This window comes from Meles meles, chromosome 11 (assembly GCF_922984935.1).
Source record: "Meles meles chromosome 11, mMelMel3.1 paternal haplotype, whole genome shotgun sequence".
NCBI classification, from domain to species: domain Eukaryota; kingdom Metazoa; phylum Chordata; class Mammalia; order Carnivora; family Mustelidae; genus Meles; species Meles meles.
The window spans coordinates 3,522,700-3,545,209 of NC_060076.1; the positions used below are offsets into that span (position 1 = coordinate 3,522,700).

At 49.1% G+C, this 22,510-nt stretch overlaps 1 protein-coding gene across 3 annotated transcripts in view; it reads left to right on the forward strand.

Moving 5' to 3' along the window:
• The window catches only part of TSC1 (TSC complex subunit 1), a 48,886-nt gene that overhangs the window by 10,192 nt on the left and 16,184 nt on the right, over positions 1–22,510 (forward strand). For all 3 annotated transcript variants that reach the window (XM_046022346.1, XM_046022345.1, XM_046022347.1), the window contains exons 3-12: positions 6,419–6,604; positions 7,731–7,834; positions 9,089–9,241; positions 11,167–11,311; positions 12,784–12,938; positions 13,299–13,372; positions 20,005–20,180; positions 21,323–21,438; positions 21,760–21,871; positions 22,158–22,276. In XM_046022346.1, the coding sequence (XP_045878302.1) occupies positions 6,499–6,604; positions 7,731–7,834; positions 9,089–9,241; positions 11,167–11,311; positions 12,784–12,938; positions 13,299–13,372; positions 20,005–20,180; positions 21,323–21,438; positions 21,760–21,871; positions 22,158–22,276 (1,260 nt within the window). In that variant the 5' untranslated portion in view covers positions 6,419–6,498. The remainder of the gene's footprint in view (positions 1–6,418; positions 6,605–7,730; positions 7,835–9,088; positions 9,242–11,166; positions 11,312–12,783; positions 12,939–13,298; positions 13,373–20,004; positions 20,181–21,322; positions 21,439–21,759; positions 21,872–22,157; positions 22,277–22,510) is intronic.

The window sequence follows — 22,510 nt, forward strand, 5'->3', positions numbered from 1 at the left end:
AGGGATGGGGCTGAGATGTTGGCTGAGTTTCCCAAGGTTGTGTAGCTGCACCCTGCGGACCTGTGACTCAGACCAGTTCTGTGCGGCAGTGAGCTTTGGTTTTCACCCTAAACGAAATCGAAGACTTTGTGTTGGAGCACATCATTTGCCCAGTGCAGAGGCGCCCAGCCCGGCTGTGCAAATCCACCTGTGCTCTCTCCACCGCAGCCCTTAACCTGCTCTGGGCGGGGCCTGTGCTTCCGGTTCTGTAAACGCGGTTCTCGCGGACATCGTGGGCTGAGGACCCCGGAGCTGGGAATTAGCATTGACGTCTTCACTTGGCTTTATTTATTAATTGTCTTCAGTAGCATTTGGGATGAATGATACGCTGTGACAGTTTCTAGGGATTGGAGGATTCTCAGGGTCCCAGCCTATATCCTTCATAGATAAAGAGGCTTTGGTGGATATGAAGGCCGAAGCAGCGTTCTCGCACGAGGAGGTGGAGCTTTCTCAGTGTGACTTTTTTTTTTTTTCAAAGATTTTATTTATTTATTTGACAGACAGAGATCACAAGTAGGCAGAGAGGCAGGCAGAGAGAGGAGGAAGCAGGCTCCCTGCTGAGCAGAGAGCCCGATGCGGGGCTTGATCCCAGGACCCTGGGATCGTGACCTGAGCCGAAAGCAGAAGCTTTAACCCACTGAGCCACCCAGGCGCCCCCTCAGTGTGACTTTTCATTGCCATCGTTTCCGTGTGTACTTCCACTGTCCCTTCTCTAGAAGTCCACAGGATGTGGACTTGAACCCAGCGTTAAGGGGTTGTGTTCATGTCATTGAGCCCCAGCTGAGTAACACACATCGTAAACCTCAAATTTACTCCACATTTTTCAGTACTGCACCTGGGTGACATTTCAGTAGCTAGACTTGTAAAGTTTGGAGTTTTCCTGTAGGCAAGTGACTTTGTTAGGACTAGCAGCCAGATTGCTCCTGTGGTCACCGTGTCACGTGTGTGACGCTGAGCAGACGCTCATCTCCAGCTGCCGTGCGCAGTCCTGTCGCTAACCTGGACATGGTTAGAGCAGGATGGACAGAGTGGGATGTAATTTAGGGAAGTTTCTGGCAGATTGTTTTCTAGAGGGAACCTGTATCTGGGATTCAGAGGTTGGATCAGCCTCACGGATTCTTCGTCTTTAGCTGCTAGTAATTTTTTTTTTTAAGATTTTATTTATTTGACAGACAGAGATCACAAGTAGGCAGGCAGAGAGAGAGAGGAGGAAGCAGGCTCCCTGTGGAGCACAGCTCCCAATATGGGGCTCGATCCCAGGACCCTGGGATCATGACCTGAGCTGAAGGCAGAGGCTTTAACCCACTGAGCCACCCAGGCGCCCCGAGCTGCTAATAATTGCTGACGACCTGTGGCCGTCATGTTGACAAGCTTTTTGTTTACATTCTTAGTCTTCACAGATACAAAACTACAAGACATTGTCTTCCTAAGGCATTTTTGTAAGGTCTGTTTAGAAATTTGATTAGTGACTATAAATGTGTTAGGAGGATTTCAGTTTTTTACTAACATTGTTTTCTTTATATTCTTTATGTTTGGCTCGAAGATAATTTATCATGGTTGCTGCTGACTTGTGATTTTGGATTTTTTCATGTCATAAAATTGAGGTGACAGGTTGACATTTTATTTTTTATTCATCCTCATGAGATGGGAAATATTACCAAATATGACTCTTTCTTGAAAGACTACTAATTAAGACTGTAAGTTAAATGCAGTTTTAAAAGGTTATTTTGTTTGTAATAAATGCTGCAAGATAATTCTTTAAAATTTAGAATTAAAATATAATTTTCTCTTAGCCATCTGTCATTAAAATTTTTATAAACATTTGGCACAAAGAGTAATTACTCTTATTTGTAAAGGTATTTTTAGTATTCATATTGCTAGTTAACATATTTAGTCATTTGAAAGTTCTGGATTTTTTTTTTTTAAAGATTTTATTTATTTATTTGACACAGAGAGAGAGAGATCAAGATCACAAGTAGGCAGAGAGGCAGGCAGATAGAGAGAGGGAAGCAGCTCCCCGCTGAGCAGAGAGCCTGATGTGGGGCTCGATCCCAGCACCCTGAGATCATGACCTGAGCCGAAGGCAGAGGCTTTAACCCATTGAGCCACCCAGGCCCCCCGGTTCTGGATTGTTTTTGAACAAAAAAGTCACACTGATCAACTAAAAGAGCTTTTATTGTTCTCATCAGTATACATTTATACTTAAACTGACAGAGTTTCAACTTATAAAACACAAAACTTGGATGTTACAGCTAGAGCGGTTTACCTTTATTCAAAAGTGAACATTCAGATGTTTCACAGTATTCTAGACGCATGCCTTGTGCACCTTGCGGACATTGTGTGGGTTTGGTATCATGGTAACGACGTGTAGTTGTTGATCACACACACTTAGGGGCGCTAGAAATGCTGCCGAAGGAGGCAGTTGACAGTTCAAGTTTCAGACATTCTAAAGACCAAAGCCAGTTGTTGGCCAGATGTAGGGACTCAAGTCAAACTTGGGTGAATCCCTATTTTCCCCGCATGTTGTGATCGTACCGAGTATTCTGGTCAGTTGAATCTGATGACCAGCTGTAAAATTTAAACTTGGTTTATTCAAAGGTGGTCACTAACAATGCCCCTATTGCTTTTGATTGGGTGGTCAGGAGAGACCTGAGAGACGGTGACGTTTTGAGCAGAGACCGCAATGACAGTCAGCCGTGCAAGGATATGGGAGAGAGCATTCCAGGCATAGAGGTGCAAGGGCAGAGGCCTTGAGCAGGAACCAGTTTTCCTGGCTTTTGGGACACTGGGACTAGTGCAGAGAAATGATGGGGCAGAGTGGCTCAGAAGGTAGCAGATGGAGGCTGGGGGGTTCATAGCTGGTCGAAGCACATGGAGCCTTTAGGCCATTCATGGGGTTCGGCTCTTAGTGCCTCCTTGGAAAGCCATTGCATGATTCTGAACAGGAGAGGGATGGATTCTGATGTCCATATTTCAGTCTTTGTGGTGTTTTGGTGGCAGATGCATCACAGGGGAGCAGGATGGGAGGTGTTGGGGCTTGGACTGGGCCCACAACAGAGGGGATAGCAAAACCAGGGGGTTTGCTGACAGATCAGAGGAGAGGGTGAGAGCTGAGAAGTTGAGGACGTCGCCGCAGTGTTTTCTTTAGACTGGTGGATGTGTGTTTTCCTGAGATCCAGAAGACCTGCGGAGTGACAGGTTTTGGAGTGGGAGTGGCTGTTGGAAGTCATGGCTCCCTATGGGAGTAGTGTTGTCTGTAGACTGTCGTGTGACATGTGACCCCTCACCTAGAGGAATGCTGTTTTGGCACGTGTGGTACGGAGCTGTACTAACTTGGGTATTGACTTTCGGCCTCTCCTGTCTGCTGTGTTCTGTACATGGTTGTTCCAGAACGGAAGAGGCTTTCACAGCTGTAAGTCGATGCTGCACGTGCCTGTGGTGCCCACGTTCACGTGACTTTTCCCAGCCGACCTTCCCCAGGCTGGAAAGTGTGTCTACCATGGGTGTGCCTCACCCGCCAGCCCCACGTGCAGGTTGAGCAGGCCCCCTCTCCACTCGGTGCACCCACTGAGCCCTGCCCGCTTCCTCCTCCCACGGCAGGTCTCCATTGTGTGTGCTGAGTCGCTCTTTCCTCTCAGCACCCTGCACGGAGCCCTCGAGAAATACTTGAATGAGTTTGAAAAGAAGAGATATTCCATTCATGGGAATGATTCTAAAAGCTCACGATTAAACTCTTGGGGAGTACCTTTTTGAATGTCGGAATCCTTAAACTTTGGGGCACTTACATGAGGAACCTCACCTGAAACCCAAGATTTATATTTTTGGGGAGGATTAAAAAATGTGGTTGAAAGGTAGAATTTTGGAACCAAAGAGAAAAGCTTGTTGCCAGAAATGCATCAATGTGGTTTAGAATGAAACCTTAATTTTGCTTTCCATAAAGTGTCTGGAAGGAGCAGGCTCCAGAAACCAGACTTTGACAACTCAAATGACATTTACAGACTGAAAAGCGAACTAGCCCAAGCTGGCCAGCACTGGCTGTGGCCAGGTGACTGGACAGGTGCCGTCTTTGTTTGGAATGGAACTCCTGTCCTGTGTTCTGGGCTGTCTGGATTTGGGGACCAGCTCCGACGTTACTGCCTTCTGAATACACAAAATAGAAACTCAGAGTCTCACTAGACTGAGACTAGGTAGGTAGCAATTTTACTGGAACAAAAGCCAAACTTAGGGACAAAAATGCTTTTAAACCCGAGAATCATTTGTGATTAATCCAAAGAAGAAAGGAATGTGAGGGCTAGCCAGATGAGTATGCTATGAAAAAGTCATCTTGAAAGTGGTGGCCCCAAGATTTTTACTGGTTTTCTTTCTGATACTTTATGGGCCCTGCTTGGAGTCTTTATTTGCACTGAGTGTATGTGTATGTTCTCTCATTTAATTCTCTCCGTGGACAATAAATCCTGACAGGTTGGTATTTTCTTCACTTGTAAAATTAATTTAATCCAACTCACAAGGTGAAATTTCTATCTATTTTCAGCTCTGAACTTTTATAAGAAAATCTTACCAGAAATGGACGCCCTTCATGATTTACCTGTAAGATTTATATTCATAGGTGTGAGCCCGCAACTTCGTACGCCATGATTAGCTATCAGAAATGCATGTAAACATTTAAAATTTTTTTTTTTTTTTTTTTTTTTTGCGCTCATGAACTTCTGATTCACGGACAGGGAAGTCAGTGGCTGTTGCAGGGTTGTCATTAAACAAGAGCATAGATAATCGTTAATACTCACCGGTTTCTGGGGCCGTTGGTGCTTAAATTTGGCATTCTTGTAGGAGGCTCTTAACTCTTCAGTGGGCTTTTTCTTTAGCATAATGTTTCCTCCCTAGGTGCTTGTTAAAATGCAGGTTCCTAAGCCCCACCGTCAGTTGTGGAATGGGCCAGGACATTGCATTTCTAAGAGGCACCCCAGGTGGTCTGGGCCCAGCCTGAAGCAGGGAGGCTGCTACCTGGGGCCCCTTGGAGCAGCGTGGAGGAAGCAACATGGCCGCCAAGGACAGATGCAGCCCTGGGCCTGGGAGTTGAGCCATCCGAGTGCTGCTTTACCGGGTGACCTTGGCAAAGTTATTTATCCTTTCCAACTCTCCATATTCTCATTTGTAGAAGAGGATATCTGCTTACCTCACAGAATTGCTTTAAGGATCAAAACCACGAGTTTGCTTGATGTCGAAGGGCTCAGGGCTTTGTAGTCGAGCAGATCTAGGTTCAAATTTCAGTTCTCTGGTTCTGCCTCTTGCTAGCTTCGCAACCCCAGGCAGATGGCTTCGTTTCTGTTTCTCGCCCCATGAAATGGGGACCAAAGAACCAGCCCCGTGATACTGGCGTAAGGACTGGATTCACTAATGTTTGCGAAGGATGTGCAGGTCTGTCTCTTAATGGCCCTTGGTTGTGCTTGTTTTTTTGAAAATAGACCTTTAGAGAAAGAAGTAATTGTAAATATGGATAGTGACACTTGGAGAATGAGCTGCTGTTTTTGTATAAAGATCAGTCAGTGACTCCACCACCAGCAGGAATGGAGTCTTTGAATGGGACAGATTTACCCTTGTGCCCCGTTTCGTGCCTCTTGCCTGTGACCAGTGGCATTTGAATGTGACCGATGTCTGGGGCGACGGGTTTGTGTGAAATACCGAGATGTGGTCCCCGGTTCAAATGAGGTATCGAATGTAAGGTCTGTGACCTAACAAGCTAGACCAGCTTCTCGGCATTGGTGGGAGTGTCAAGAGGAAAATGGTATGTTTTTAGTTTTCTCTGAGAATAGCTGCACCTACTTTTTATTTATTTATTTTTTGAAAGATTATTTTTTGAAAGATTCATTTATTTGACAGAGAGATTAAGAGCACAAGCAGGGGGAGCAGCAGGCAGAGGGAGAGGCAGACTCCCCACTGAGCAGGGAGCCCCATGTAGGACTTGATCCCAGGACCCCTGGGATCATGACCTGAGCCGAAGGCAAGACAGTTCACCACTGAGCCACCCAGGCGCCCTCTTCTAGTTTTTAGATTGATGATTTGAGATGGAAACATAGTCTTAGCCAAACCCCAAGGCAGAGTCAGAAGAAGGAATCAAAAAACTGTGCTGTGGTCCTGGCATTAAGTTGCCGCGACGGTTCTGACTGGTGGCGGTGTCCCCGTCTCTCTCTGGTGGGTGCGTTCCATAGACGTCCTCTTGCGATGTAGAATTATGCTCACACCCTGACTTCTTTCCTCAGCAGAATTCTGGACGACAAGCTTTTCACTGCATTGAACACATGCCCTGGCTTGTCTTGCAGGCAATTTTTTATGGGGAGAAACAGGGCCATTTTGTCCCACTGTGTGTCTTCCTTTTTCTCAGTCTGGCAGGGGCGCCAATGAAGAGCCCGCAGAGTCGCTAGTGCACGTCCCGGACCCGGCGTGGCGCAGTCGTGTAAGACAATGGCCCAGCAAGCGAATATCGGGGAGCTCCTGTCCATGCTGGACTCCCCCATGCTGAGTGTGCGCGATGACGTGACAGCTGTCTTTAAAGAGAACCTCAGCTCTGGTAAGCGGGGCCGTGCCCATTCGCGCCCGTCTGCGCATCAGAAGAGACTGACCCGGCGGTGACTACGGTCTCCTGATGTTGGTTTTCATCTTCTAAGGAGAGTTTCTAAAACACTGAGAAAAGAGCAGCTATTGCCAGGTTCACTCTGTGTGCTTTAAGCTTTTGATTGTGGAAATATTCAAATAGACACACAGACTTATTAAGTAAGAATCACATAATGAACCCATGGCCCAGCTTCAAAGTCACTGCCTTCTTGTTTCATCTCACCTCCTTTGCTCCCCTATCGAGCATTTTCAAGCAAATGCCGTGCGGAAATCACGTATGCGGTTTCTGATGTAAAAATGTGGGACCTCTCTTTAATTAGGGAGGCAGGAATTTCGACAGTACCTTTCTTTGCTTACTGGGTTGACAAAAACCCACTATTGATTACAGAAATGGGTGCTGTTGGCAGGAGACTAAATCAGTATGCAGCCTTTTTGGAAGTACCCATCATCCATTAAAAAGCATGTACCGTGTGTCCCACTGACAAAAGCCTGTGTTTCATTATAGCCTTGAGTGAAGTTTAGGGAAAACCAGTAAGTGACTGGTTCAGTGAGTCTTGTAGAGCCGAGCAGTGGGGCCCCAGGTCCGTGGGGAGACTGAAGAAGGTCAGAGGAGCCCACACGGGAGGGTGTCTGCAACACGTTGTTAAGCGGAAGAAGACACGCGCTCAGACTGTGTGTTGGTGGGCGTGGGGGCTCGGTGTGCGCGTGCGCACGTGTGTGGTTCTCCAGGAGGAGAAGTCTGGAAAGCCTGTGGACCAGACTCAGGGATGCTGGTCTCTGAAGAGTGGGTTGAGAGAGGCCGGTAGTGAGGACTTTCGTCTTCTGTACTTTCACATTCTGAACCCTTGTCAGTGGACGTGGTTACCATCTTATAATCAAAGATGGCAATCTTTCGCGGATGTTCAGACAGGTTAATCTGGTATCATCCTATTGTTAAACCTTAATGAATTAACGGGTAGAAAAAGAATGTCACGTAACTTTGGGCAGCATTAAGAAGCACTTTCTGGATATCGTGACCGACAGCCATGTGAGGCGAGTTGAGGATATTAAAGGAAATAACTCTTCCCCTTTCCTCTGTTCAGACCGTGGCCCGATGCTCGTCAACACCTTGGTGGATTATTACCTGGAAACGAATTCTCAGCCAGTTTTGCACATCCTGACTACCTTGCAAGAGCCTCACGACAAGGTAACCGCTGGCTGTCAGGGCTGCGCTGCTCAGCCCGGCCTGGCCGGTGCAACAGCTTCTGTGCGCACCCCCTGGCCCGTGCGGTCTGTCGAGAGCGTGCTCCTTCCGCTTCTCCGTGCCACAGACGATCCTGTTCCCAGATTGCAGCTGCAGAGAAAAACAATTGGCAGAACCCATGTGTCCTGAGAAGTTTACAAAATGAAACGTGTTCCAGAGGTTTTTAAGCTCTTGCTATTCCAAGAAATCCTGTAATTCCATTCCTGTCATCGTACAATGACAGCTTGACCCGTAAGGTGTCCATCTTTGAATCCATGCTTTGAGTAGGATTTTGGACCTAATCAGTGTGGGAAAATCTGTGGGTCCAGACAGCTAATGGGCCTAATTGTGGAGTCCTGTTGCCCAGCGCCAGGCTCGTGCAGGGCTCCTTAGTGTTTATTTTTTTCTTGGTGGAAAACAGCTCACAAAGCATTGCTGTTGCACGGTGACGTGTTGAGTTTCTTTCTTTTTTTTTGAAAGATTTAATTTATTTATTTGAGATAGAGTTACTGAGGGAAGACAAGCAGGGGGAGTGGGAGAGGGAGAAGCAGATGCCCTGCCGAGCAGGGAGGCCGATGCAGGATTTGATCCCAGGACCCTGGGGTCATGATCTGAGCCAAAGGCAGTTGCCCAACAACTGAGCAACCCAGGAGCCCCGCGTGTTGAGTGTCTCTATGCTCGTGGCTTCACCAGGATTTGAGGACCCTGCAGTTGTGTGCTTTTCCAGTGTATTTTGTTCTGTTGAATTTTAATTTCTAGACCACCCAGTTTATATTTGGGGCCAAACTGTGTAGACAGGGAGGGCTATGGTACCATAAGCAGCTGCTTCCAGCCGGATGCCCTCACAGCTTCAACAACCTGCCACAGGCTTGGGGCCAGCGCTTATGGGAAGAAGCAGCTTATTTGTACTTTAATAAGGAGGGAGGGAGTCTGGCCCCCCCAACTTGCACATGTGTATCATGGGACCATTTTCAGGACTTGCCAGCCTGCTGCCCTCTCTCTGGCAAAACTTAGCGGTGTTCGGTGCGCCACTGTGATTTTTAAAGATCTTTCGTGGCCTTTGCTTCCCGTCCGTCGCGACTCGGGGACTGGCATACGTCACGGCTACCTCTGTCCGTGTCCCCTGCTGCATTCGCATGAGGATTTCCCTCGACGACCCCCCCCCCCCGCCCCGCTGCCTTACTGAGACCTCTTTCCCCTGTTCTTTCCCATGTTTAGCATCTCTTGGACAAAATGAACGAGTGCATGGGCAGAGCCGCCTCTCGGCTGCCCGCGCTGTCGCTGCTGGGGCACGTCATCAGGCTGCAGCCGCCGTGGAAGCACAAATTCTCCCAAGCGCCTCTTTTGCCTTCTTTACTCAAGTGTCTCAAGGTACGATGTTTGCAAGGGTTTGAATGAAATGCCTTTATGGATATCGTTTCTGAAACTCCGGGGAACTTTAAAGCGAGTAAGCTAGATTTCAACTTTGAGAGTTTAGAACCTTTCGGCGTTTGGCTTTCCTCGACTGGCACATCGTCCAGATTGGGGCTCGGTCCGTTCTCCGTGTGCGCCCGGTGATGGTGAGCGCCTTTTGTCGAAGCAGATACGGTTCAACGTGACGTTCTTCCCACCGTCTTTGACTCCGTCGTCCAGTCTTCCCTCCGTTAAAACATCTGGTTTCTCTTTGGGGGAAGCCCGGATTCTCTTTTAGCTCGGGGAAAAGTGGCTGCCAGCTCTGTTTAACCATTTAGGAGCAGGTCCTGCTTGCGGCCATAATTAAGGTTTTGTTAATGCAAGGCCTCCGGGGTCGCAGTTTGCCTTTCGCACTAAATGTAGTGTATTTTTCTATACAGCGAGTCAAAACCTGAAGAGAGCTTTGGGGTTTTAGTTTTGACGGTGGCTTGGTGAAATACTCCAGGCTGTTAGCTAAATCTCTTGTAATTCCCGGACTCATATCCTAGCTATAGACTAAGACAGTGTGGCTAATACTAACTGCCTGTACCTCACAGAGACGTGAAAATATCCAGTAGTGTTTGTTCTCAGTGGGCAGCACCTTTGGGTGGTCTGATACAGCACCCTGCAAACCGATTTTAGTCTCTGCAGCGGAGTCGCCGTGTCATTCCCCCTAGAGGTGGGAGTCGCATTGCTAGGGCATCCTAAAAACATGGGACTGAATGTTGACAAAAAAACAAGAACAATTGGAACAACTTAACTTTTTTTTTAAGTGAGTGCATTGGTGAGAGTATAACTCCATCTTGAGGCCGCACGGTTCAGTTCCGGTTGTAAAACACTTCCTTTTCCAAAAGGGCAGGCTTCAGCAGTCACTCGTGGGCTGCTACCCAAGCCATCCGTTTGAGTATTACCATAAGCGAATTAGGGTCAGTCCTTTGTACTGGAACTGGTTATGTGTTCTTGATTCTCCTACCAGTATCTTACGTTCTTCTTACTAGACAGGTGTTGGCCATGACAAAAGGCTTAGGGCGTAACGTAAAACGAAATCTACTTAAGGCTTTATTTCCAGACTCGTAGATTTCCTCTTCTCTTTTAACAGTAATAATGAAGTCTTAGCCTGCATGGTAATCCTCCGATTAATGTTTTGTTTCTTAAATCTGAATTCCAGTTACTTGGCCAACATTCATGATTTAATTATGGGTCAGGTGAGCCGCTGTAGCTATACCGAGTTGATTCATTATCCATTGGGTGTTAAATATCTTCAATTAGCCTGAAGTTATATGACTTGATATTTAAACTGTAGACACGGTCAGAGGTCACCGTATCTTCTTTTATTCGCTGATCTGTAAATGCTGCTATAAAGGTGAGCAATTAAGGAGACTTGTTAGTGCTATGCTAATTTCTTCTTAAATTATACTTCTGTTGTCATCCTTTAAAAAATACTGTATTACAGTACTTGTGTAGTGTTTTTTAAAAGGTTTAACAAAAAGCAAGTATTTGAAGATTTGGTTCCATGAACGGAAACTGTCGTCTTCCTTTGTTCTGGTGAAGGCAGCTCGTCATGCTTCCGTCCATGTGCCATAGGCAGAGTGTCCCCCGGCTGGAGGACTTGGGCGTCCCCAGGTCAAGGTGAAGTTTGTCTCCCAGATAGGTTTGTGTGGGGGCAGCAGAAGTGATCCTGGCAGACTCATTACAGTCGAATCTGATCCATGTCATTCCCCCTCAGACGTGAGGGGTAGGGACATGAGTCTGGGAGGGGACCTGTAATTGGTGGTCCCTGTGGAATTTAGAGCAGCCCCTTGGCGTGCTGGTCCTGATGCTGTGCCTGACAGACGTCTCTCCCTGCCTGACCTTTCCTTCTGCAGATGGACACCGATGTCCTCGTCCTCACAACGGGTGTCTTAGTGTTGATCACCATGCTGCCCATGATTCCCCAGTCGGGGAAGCAGCACCTTCATGATTTCTTTGATATTTTCGGCCGTCTTTCGTCGTGGTGCCTGAAGAAACCAGGTAAAGATGTCCTTATAGCTGTCTTTCTCTGCCAAGTGAGTGCTTTCACTCGTGATCGATGGGTCATGAGCTGTAAAGGAAGGCGTGTAGAATTTCATAGCCGGAGTGGGTGCTGGTCACCCGCGGCGAGGAGTACCTTGGGTGTGTGCCTGCTCACTGTGGGCACGAATAAGAAGCCTGGCTGTGGGACACCTTCCTCATTCTGTTGGCTTAAGAGCATTAGTTGTCAGAGAGACTGGTAGGGTGTAAAACCTTCTAATTTTCGGTAAACTTTCATCTCTCAAAATACCTTCGGTCTGGGTTGGGACCCGGCAAAGTACAAGACTAGGCTTGTTTTTGCCTTACTCTGCTGGCTGTTGCGACAGAAGACAAACCTCGGGTTCTGAGAGACGCGTCTCTTGCATGTGAAGGAGGGAAGATGCAGTGGGTCCTGATCCGGGTCCTTGTTTTGAACGTGGCGGGATTTTCCCCATCCTGGCGGGGAGTCCGGCTCTGTCAGATGACTCCACAGCTATGAGCACGTGATACTTGGAGTCTTGTGCAAGCGCAGCACGAGCTGCTCACGTCGGAAAGGTGAAGTGTGTAAGCCGTGCCACACCGGATACGTGGCTTCCCGTATGGGATTAAATAATAAGTGCAAGACCCAGGTGATGCTGGTTACTTAGGACGTTCTTGGGGGCAGAGGACTGGTCTGTGCATTATTGTGGACGAGCCGTGCGGATCCTGTGGACTCGGGCTTCTTCGTGGGGTCCTGGTGAGGCTTGACGGACAAAGGGTTGGGTTTCTCCCACTCCCAGCTCCTTGAGCTAGTTTCTGGGTAACAGGTTTTTCACTCCTTAGTTACAAATGTGCAGAGCTAAGACTATACCCTAATTTCAAAAGGATCTCTCACACCCGTTCTGCAAATATTTGAATGCCCGTCCTGCACCGAGCGCTGTGGTAGGCACTGAGGGTGCAGAGGTGAGTAAGACAGGGCTGTTCAAGAAGCTCCGGAAATTCATGCTGAATACGAGAGTGGAGAAGTATCATTACAGATTGGGGGAGCGCCCTGGCTGACTCCGTTGGTAGAGCATGCTACCCTTGACCTCAGGGTCATGAGTTTGAGCCTCATGTGTGGCATAGAGTTTACTTAAAATAATAATAATAAAAAAAAAACCAAGATTTTAGGGCGAGTGATTATCATGAGAAAGTTCGGTCAGCATTGTGAGAGGGTCGGGGGAAGACGGAGGAGGAGCATTACATCTGTCGGAGGCTTTATGGGTCATTCTTAGTAGATCGGCCTTTATCCAAAGGAGCCCCTGATAGGTTTTAAATAGGGCCGTTTGGTGTGTTCAGATTTGCATTTTAGAGAAACACTCTTCCTTATCTATGGAGCGAGGTGGGGGCAATTGACTGACTACAGGTCACGCTGGTGGCCGCATGCTCTTTGCTTGTGTCTGGCTGAGTCCCCTGTCCCTGATTTCCTGTTTCAGGCCACGTGACAGAGATCTATCTTGTCCATCTCCACGCCAGTGTTTATGCTCTCTTTCATCGCCTCTACGGAATGTACCCCTGCAACTTTGTCTCCTTTCTACGCTCTCATTACAGTATGAAGGAGAACTTGGACACTTTCGAAGAAGTGGTCAGGGTGAGTGACGACTGCTCATTGAAAGGCCACGTGCTGTGTGCACCCGCTGCGGCTGGGACCCGTGCATTCAGTGGGGGACAGATTTTGAAAAGTAGTTCGGCTCTGCCCCCAGCCCCAGCCCTAGGCAGCCACTGATCTCCTTTCTGCCTCTGTAGACTTGCCTCCCTGACGAGCGTTTCCCAAACAGGGATCACGTAGCACGTGGTCTTCTAGGACTGATTCCGTCACTTGGCGGAATGTTCAGGGTCGTCCATGCTGTAGCAGGTGTCAGGATTCCTTGTCATTGTCAGCTAATACTCTGTTGCGGGGAGATGCCACCGAAATTCAACCTTTTATAATTGGTCAACCCTACTCTTCTAGCCAATGATGGAGCACGTGCGAATTCACCCGGAATTAGTGACTGGATCCAAGGACCACGAACTGGACCCTCGAAGGTACAGAAATGAGGCTGGTGACTCAGAATTTCACAGCGTCGCCTGACAGATTAGTCACGTGATCAAGGCGATGTCCCTGCCGCGGGGTTGTTTGGGAATACAGGTTCTTCTGCGTAGAGAGTCGCTGTTCTGACGGACTTGTGCAGCTTCAACTTGCGTACGAGTCGGAAACACACTCCTCACGTACAGAATTAACAGCTCCAGCCGGGGAGCGGAGGCGGGTACAGGGCAGACACGTGGCCCGCGGAGGCCCCGGAAGGCTACGGGCTTGGTCGCGGCGGTGACTGTGAGGCAGGCCGAGCGGCGTGTGGTTGGAAACAAGCGGGGTGTGGGAAGCGTGGATGCCGAGGGGAGAACCGCCCCGGCAGGTAGCCGGGCGCGCTCTGGGGACCCCGAGAAGTCTCCAGGGTTATTCCCCGGGTGAAGAACAGCTGCAAGACTTCCCGTTGGAGGATGCCCAGGTGGGGCGGGTGGAGCTGAGCGGGGAGTGAAGTCCCTGCACAGAGCGCGGAGAGGCTCAGCTCCCTCCTCCCCCCTTCTCCGGCTGGCAGCTAGGCAAATGCTCCCGCTGGCAGAAGACAGAATGCTTTTTGGGGAAACCAGTCCATAGATAACTGACATTTGGGGATCTCCCACTGAAAAAGCTGGTTCACTGCCTGATCTTACCTCACAAGCCCTCCCTCTGCCACACGGAGCCGCAGTTGGCGCGAAACAGCTTCGTGTGAGAGAGACGGGCACGGGGACACGTATAGGTGCTGTGCCGGTGAAGTGCAGCGACATTGTGGGAGTCTGTGCGCCCACAGCCCCCAGCCAGTTTCTCCCTGTTCTTGCCCCACTTCAGAGAAACGCCCGGTCTTGCTTTTATGTGAATCGTTCTTTCTTTCCTGTAAAGTTTTACCCCGTGTATTGTTGTGATTTTGAAAAGCGAATGGGGAAAGGGCAGTCCCGTCACTGTCAGATGAGGGTTCCCGGGAGGCGAGGGGCAGACGCCCATGTTCGTGTCCCCATCTGGCTTCCCTTCATTGAGAATTTGCAGGGCCCCTGGGGGAAGGGGCATCAGTGGGCCAGGTCGTGCACAGGGGAGGCCTGAGGCACAGCGCTCCCCCAAGTCAGAGCATCTGGCAGGGCCCGCAGTGAGGCTGGTTCCTGGATGTGCTGCTGAGACGTGGCAGAGGACGAAGACTGCTCGCGTGCTGCCTCTCGGTGCGGTGATCCGCTTCCAGGAGCAGGTCAGGGCAGGGTCCGTCTGCGCCGCGGATCCAGGCGGGGAAGGGAAAGCAGGGCCTTATCAGTGCCCACTCAGGACAGACTGAGCAGAGACCATGTATCGGGCTGGGGTCACCTGTGCACTGCGTCCCCCGTTTGGAAGACAGTGCGGGCACGAGGGTGATGGCCCGCTACTTGCCTGTTTGCCTGCCTGTCGGATCCATGCCTCGTGCAGAACCTCCCATCCCCTGTGTCTCCTGCCTCTTTTCTAGGTTGCTCTCGTCCTCGGGGAGTGTGCCTTCCAGCAGCCCTCAGAGAAAGGAAGCTTTCTTTCTTTCAGTCTGTGGCTGGGCACAGACTTCCAGGCCCCTCATTCTGCAGCCTGAAGGCTTTATTCAAACCTCACGTCTTGCTGCCAGTGCTGCCGCTGTGACCCGGGCTCTTCTCCTTTCTCATGGCCGTGTTGGCTGTGTTTTCCTCTGCGGGAGCTGGTGGAGCCCTCTCTGTGCTCTCCTCGTGTTCACACGTTGCCTTGTCAGAACCTGCTCTCCTTCTTTAATCTGGAAACTCTTTCCTTCAGGTCCTAGGAAAGTTTTCTCTAATTATCTCGTGCTTGATTTCCTTCCTTCCGTTATGTCTGTCTGACTTTCTGGAGCTGCTGGTATGGAGATCGGGACCTCCTAGAGTGTCCTCTGCTTTTCTTTGCTCTCCTGTTTTTTCTCTCTGCTCTTTTGTTCTTTCTGAAGGTTTCCTCATCTTTAGCTTTTAATCCTGTTGTAAGTTTCCTTCCTTGTGCCTTGTTCTGGGCATCTGAGACCTTTTCGTGGGTCTCTGAGTGCTCCTCTCCGTAGTCGCCTTAGGTTTCATGGATGCGCACATCTTCGAGAATCTGGGAGTTGTTTGTTCCCCGTGTAATCCGTACCCTGTCGTTCTTTTGAAGTCTTTGAGGCTTTCCGCAAATCTGCGGGTGTAAAAGCTGTCCAAAGGGTGGGACTTGCCACCTCTGAGATTCATGTGTGTGTGTGTGTGTGTGTGTGTGTGTGTGTGTGTGTGTGTGTCTGCCGCTGGAGGGAGCCTGATGGTAAGAGAGCTTAGTGATCTTGGCATTCAGAATGGATATGCTCGCTTAAATGCCCTCAACTATTTCTGGAATAGCTCAGTCCCGAAAATCTGTTTGGCTCTCTCCAGAGAATAGCCCAGATTTCTGCTGTCCAGGAGTGTAGAGGTGGGGAGGGGATCTCGGGACCCTGACCCTCAAGTAGTTCTCATCATGTCTTCCCCATCCTAGCTGTCCTCATCTACCTGCCGCTCATCTCCCGTGCCAGAAGTACTTGACATGTAAACATCTTTTTAGCTTTTTAAGGAGCCTGCGGTGTAAGTCAGGTTGACTTTTAGCTTTGAAACAGTGGGAGCTTAGGATTCTGCTTCCTTGGATTTGCTACGTAGCTTGCCTCTGGCCTGTCTGCTTTCTAGCTTCAGGAGCCTATAGTGCTGCTCTGTCTTCCCCCATTCTCCTCCTTCCCATAGGTTTATATTTAAAAACAACCGAATCCATTCTGTAGACTTGGTGGGTTGGGGAGGTTATATAATTGGATGCATGTGTTCAGTCTGTGATGCTAACTCGGAAGGCTCCCAGGCCAGCCTAGAGAGCCTTGCTTCCAGTGGGTCAGCAGGGGTCATCTGGCCTTTGAAGAAAGCTCTAACACAGAAGACAAGAGACCAACATAGGGGCGGGCGCCTGGGTGGCTCAGTCGGTTAAGCACCTGCCTTTGACTCAGGTCAAGATCCCAGGGTCCTGGGATTGAGTCCTACCTCGGGCTCCCTGCGCAGTGGGGAGTCTACTGTTACCTCTGCCCCTCCCCGCTGCTTGTGCTCTCTCTTTCTCTCTCTCTCAAATAAAATCTTTAAAAAAAAGAGAGAGACCAACATAAAAAGGAGGAAAGGGAGCTAGAAAGAAACATAATACAGAGAGAGAAAGACAGTATAAGTAGCCACTGAGATGGGGCATTTCAGCACATGCAGAGGTCAGAATGCCATGGAGGGAAACATTCAGAGACAGAGAACCCTTGAAAATGAAAAATGAGGGCTGGGGCGCCTGGGTGGCTCAGTGGGTTAAAGCCTCTGCCTTCGGCTCAGGTCATGATCCCAGGGTCCTGGGATCGAGCCCCGCATCAGGCTCTCTGCTCCACAGGGAGCCTGCTTCCTCCTCTCTCTCTGCCTGCCTCTCTGCCTAGTTGTGATTTCTCTCTGTCAAATAAATAAAATACTAAAAAAAAGAAAAATGAGGGCTAAAGTCAAGACCTCAACAAAAGAGCTAGAAGGTAAAGTTAAGACTATCTTAGAAAGCAGAATCAGTGGATAGAGATGATATTCTGAGCAGAGAAATAAGAAACTTAAAATAATCAGTCCAAGAAGCCAACATTCAAGAAAAAAGAGCTTTAGAGAGGAGAAAACTTTGTGAAAACATAATAGAAGAAAATTTCCAATACAAGTATGAAAACTACAAAGAATTATAGCAATCACGATATTGAAGGACATGCCTTACCTAGCGCTTACCTAGCGCCCAGCTTCCGTCACATTTACCTCCCATAGAGGTCCCTTCTCAGCTAACGACTGGGGCATGTGTTCCATCAGAAGGAGAGTAGAATCCGGTGCAACTGAGCCCAGGAAGCAAGGGGGACCTGACTTTGGATCGTGGTCACGGGAAGTCTTTGGGTAATGCTGCATAGCAGCCCTCAGAACAAACGAGTCTCAGCAGAGTGGGAGAGAGAGACCTCCAGAAGGGAGCTAGTGCGGCCTGAGGGCCGGGGGGGGGGGGGGGGAGGATAATTCCAGTAGCTTATTTGCATATCATTATGTGAAAATTGTATCAGGCATTGTTTCAGAGCTGTTGAGTCCGGTTAGGAAGAATTATAATAGAAACAGAGGACTGAGGACAAGAAACAGAAAAATCCAAACTCCAGGACAAACGAAATCCAACAGAAAAGGAAATCTTGTAGTATACTCTAATCACTGAAAACTAATTTTGAAGAAAATGAAACTATGATACACGTCTGCTGAGAGCAGGGAGGAGGGAGAAGGATATTCGGAAGCGGTCTACGTCATCGCTGACCATAGTAGAAGTCTGCAGATGATGGGTACAGTCTGTATATAGGAAATTCAGAGCGTAGAGCGTATCCTTTCAAAATAATATGCAGGCAGGGTGCCCGTTCCCCCGACAGACCGGAAGCAGCTGCCAAAGTGGTTCAGGGGAAGGACACGAGAGGGACCTCTTAACTGACTCTTTAAACAACCCTATGTCATTAAATGCAAGATGCCACGGAGCCCTTCTATTTTGGGTTCATCTGAGAAAGAAAGAAATGCCACAAAAACTAACACACAACTAATTAGATATGACTTTCCAGTTTCAGAGACATTAAATGTGAAAAATCCTTTTAAAAATCAAGGAAATAGCGTAAGTCCGATAAAATCAGACATGTAAATGTATATTCTACTGTGTTGGGAGTCCACTGGATTCTCTAAAAGCGAGGCTCCCGTGTGTACGTAAGTGTCCTGACCCTTGCTGTCCCCTCACCCCTTGCCCCTGGTGCCGGGAGCACCTGGGGAGGCTACTGCCCTTAGCACACAGGAACCCCGGGCAGTGCGCACCCACTCAGACCGCAGGGGCAGTGCTGATTCGAAAGGCTTTCCCCCTAGGGATGCCGCCCGTGCCCTGGGGACTCTCTCGTTCTGTATTTGGTATCCCATCGTCCCCATCTCAGATTGAGCGGTGCGTTTTCTAGAGCAGTTGTATGGAAGCAGATGTTTTGTTGGGGTAAACCCATGGTGTGCCCTTAGTGCAGGGCTGATTTTCTGTGGAATTTGGAACATGAAGATGAGAATCTTGCTGGATTCCTGCTTCCTTGGATAACTGGATAGAGAAATTACGCCGTCTAAAAGTTTATACTGGAGCAGGTACCTGGTGTATTCATTATTAGGGCTTTGTAGACCATTTGGCAAATACTGGAGAGGGAAGAAAGGAAAAGGACATCACCGATGACTTTCAGTTCTTTTCATTTGAACACTTGGTGTCCTCATCTCTGTCTCTTTATGGGCATATCTCTGAGTAGTTTTGAATCTTTATTCATTGGAGCTCACTACCCTGACTGTCTTAAACCACTGAGTCTTGTAAACATGAGGTTTTTTTTTTTTTTAAAGATTTTATTTATTTACTTGATAGAGATCACAAGTAGGCAGAGAGGCAGGCAGAGAGAGAGGAGGAAGCAGGCTCCCTGCTTAGCAGAGAGCCCGATGTGGGGCATGATCCCAGGACCCTGGGATCATGACCTGAGCTGAAGGCAGAGGCTTCAACCCACTGAGCCACCCAGGCACCACTAAACACAAGTTTTAAAATCAACTTTAGGGGGCACCTGAGTGGCTCTGTTGTTAAGTACCTGCCTTCAGCTCGGGTCATGATCCCGGGATCCTGGGATCGAGCCCCGCATTGGGCTCCCTGCTCGGCAGGAAGCCTGGTTCTCTCTCTCCTACTGCCCCTGCTTGTGTTCCCCCTCTCGCTGTGTCTCTCTGTGTCAAATAAATAAAATCACTTTAGGGCATCGTTGACATACAGTAAGGTTCATCAGTTTGGTTAAGTGTTAACAAACGTCACACTCATGGTAAAGAATACGTCACTTGCCCACAAGGTTCCTCCATGTCCTTTGTGGTCAGTCTCCTTCCTGACACTGGGCAGCCAGTGACCTGCTGAGAGCATGCTTTTTATGATGGTGTAATAATTTTTCTTCTATAGAATATATCCCCTTGGTGTGATTTTGGGTTGTTTCTTTTCTTTTTTCTGTGACAGGCTGTGCTGAGCATTGTCGGGTATCTTGCCGTGTGTTGATTTCCACAGGCTTAAATCCTAGAAGTGGAACTGTGGGTTATATGACAGGAATCTTTGGCTGATTTTAAAAAATGTCCTCGTGGGCTTTCTCAAGGTTTGAGTCTTTCTGCGCCATATGGCCGGTCTAGAGATGGATTAGGACCCCCTAGGCTCTGACAGGAGACCTTAAATCCCACTGCAGCCACCCAGCAGTTTCCAGGCCTCCCTGGACCTTTGATGACCTTCGGTCTGGGGGAGAAGCTCCCCCGGTGTCCGGCGTAGTTTGCGCTCTCTTTGGAGGCTCTGCCCAGTTGTTTGTTGACATTTTCACTTCAGATGAGGTTCTGATAACCCGATATGCCCAATTTAAACAGGGAAGGTGGAGTTTAGAAAATGAATGCCTGACTCTTAATACACCGCACGGTGTAATGCTTGGGCTGGTGGGGTTCTGTCTTGTCCTTTGCTAATCCTGGTTCTGTGCCTGGCCTTGCATTAGCGTTCTTGAGAGTTGGGTGTTTGATTAAATGGGTTACAGCTTGCCTTTCTTAACTGTCGTTGCCTCTTCTAGGTGGAAGAGATTAGAAACACACGATGTTGTAATAGAGTGTGCCAAAATCTCTCTGGACCCCGCAGAAGCCTCCTACGAAGACGGCAACTCCATGTCCCCTCAGGTGTCCGCACGCTTTCCTCATCGTGTGGCCGATGTGGCCGCCAGCCCTTATGTCGACATGCAGAATAGCTGTGGTAAGAGTGACCTCGGCTTTGTCTCTGGAAAGCATGGCTCATTTACATCCACTTAATTTTTCTTTTCCTGGGGTGAGACTCACTGCAGCATCTAGGAGCTGTTTCCCAGATGCTGAAAATTAAAATAAGCCTCCAGTTTCTCCTGACTAACCCCTCTTTCAAGTTTAATTCGGAGCCCCACATCTTTGGCCTCCTACCCGACAGTATGCCGGCGGACCAGGGATGGGTCTTTAACACAGAATGAGGAGTGTGGACCTGAGGGTTCGCCTTCCTGGCAGCACCCCGTCAGGGGGTCTTTGTTTCAGACACTTGCGGTGAGGCCCCCGGGCTCCTGCGCTCATGGACACAGTTTGAGTGAATCTGGACAGTTGAGAACTGGTGTCTAAAAAAGCCGGGCTTATCTGTAGGTGGTGCCCATTAGAGGTGTCATCCAGGCTGTGCTTTTTCAAGTTACCCTGAAGCTTAACTTGACATCAGACCTTACCCAACTTGGGGAGCCTGGGTGGCTCTGTTGGTTGAGGGTCCGACTTGATTTTGGCCCAGGTCATGATCCCAGGGTCCTGGGGTTGAGCCGTGAGTTGGGGCCACACTCTGTAGGGGGGGGGGGTGGTTCTGCTTGAGGTTCTTTCCCTCTTCCTCTCCCTCCTCCTCTGCCCTCCCCCACTCGCTCTCGCTCAAATAATCTTTTAATAATCAAATTTTAATAAATAATCTTAAAAAAAGATTTCATTTATTGGACACAGAGCGAGCGACAGAGAGAGACAGAGAGCAAGCATAAGCAGGGGGAGTGGCAGGCAGGGGCGAGCAGGCTCCCCACTGAGCAAGGAGCCTGATGCGGAGCTCGATCCCAGGACCCTGGGATCATGACCTGAGCTGAAGGCAGATGCTTAACCGACTGAGCCACCCAGGCGCCCCAAATAAATAAAATCTTAAAAACAAAAGAACAACCTTACTGAACTATTTCCGGAGAGCACTTAAAAAGGCATTTAAATGTTACTCTGTCCCTACAATGTCAGGAGTCCCCTCAGTTTTTTAAAAAATATGAACATTAACGAATGCTTTGGGGGCCGTTTTTTTTTTTTCCCCCCAGAATCATCTAAAAGCGCACACTAATCTCACATGCTCTTTCCCTTTCATTTTAGGGAGTGCTACCTCGACCCTGTATTCCAGCTCTCGGCTGACGTTGTTAAATACGCCCGGGCAGCCACCTCAGACTCTGAGTCCCCCATCGACACGGCTGTTGACTGAGCCGCCACAAGTATGGTGTGAAAGAGTGTGCCTGCTCGCTTCTCTGCCTGCTGGCGAAGCGGACCGTGGGGGTCGGGAGTTAGCATATGGTTGGGAAGATCTCACCCTGCTCATTTTAGGAGTTATTTTTAAGGATACGTGGCATTAGGAAAGGTGGTTACTGTTGCCACTTGGGTTTCTCTTGGAGTCTACATTTACGAAATGCATCATGATAAAGTTTTAATAAGATGCGTTTTTCTGTCCGGTCATGAGTATAAGCAGGTCTAGAGATGGATTAGTGGGATGGCTCGGTGTTCCTTTCTCACTGCTGACCTCCTCATTCACTCCCCAGGCCGCTCTCTGGAGCCCGTCTACGGCTTGTGGTCTGGCCACTCCTCCGACGTCGCCTGGAAACGTTCCATCTGATCTGTCACACCCTTACAGTAAAGTCTTCGGTACAACTGGTATGTGCGTCTGCGGTGGGATTCGGTGGGTCGGTCTGGGCCTGCTCTGTGTCCCTTAATCCAGCCCTGAGTTTGGGGCTGCTTGCAGCAGTCAGCCTGTGGTTGACAGTTCATACAAAACTTGGGGGTTTTCAGAACCTAAAAAAGGAACCAAAAATAAGATGACTCAAGCCGCCTAGAAAGTTCACTCTAGCGGCTTTCTTCATTGTCCCAGGCAGGTTGAAAAAATTCAGAGTTTTCTAATAGGCTTGGTGATGGTGTATATGTTGTCCTTGCCTGTGAGCAGGTGGAAAAGGAACCCCTCTGGGAACCCCAGCAACGTCTCCCCCTCCTGCCCCGCTCTGCCACTCGGACGACTATGTGCCCATTTCCCTGCGGCCGGCCACAGCCACACCCCCCAAGAAGGTACGTGCCGGTGTGTCTGCGCTCCCTCTGCCCCAGCTCGGTGACCTGCGTGCGGCCTCACTTTGGGCACGAAGCTCGGTATGTCAGATGGAATTTGGACCATCTGTGGTGGGTTTGGATCAGGGCAACTGAATATAGACTCACCAGCAGCTCTCAGAGTGTGATCTGCTTACCCTGGAGCTCCAGAAGCCTCTCGGGGGACCCAGGAACTCGACTGCTTTCCTAGTAATACTA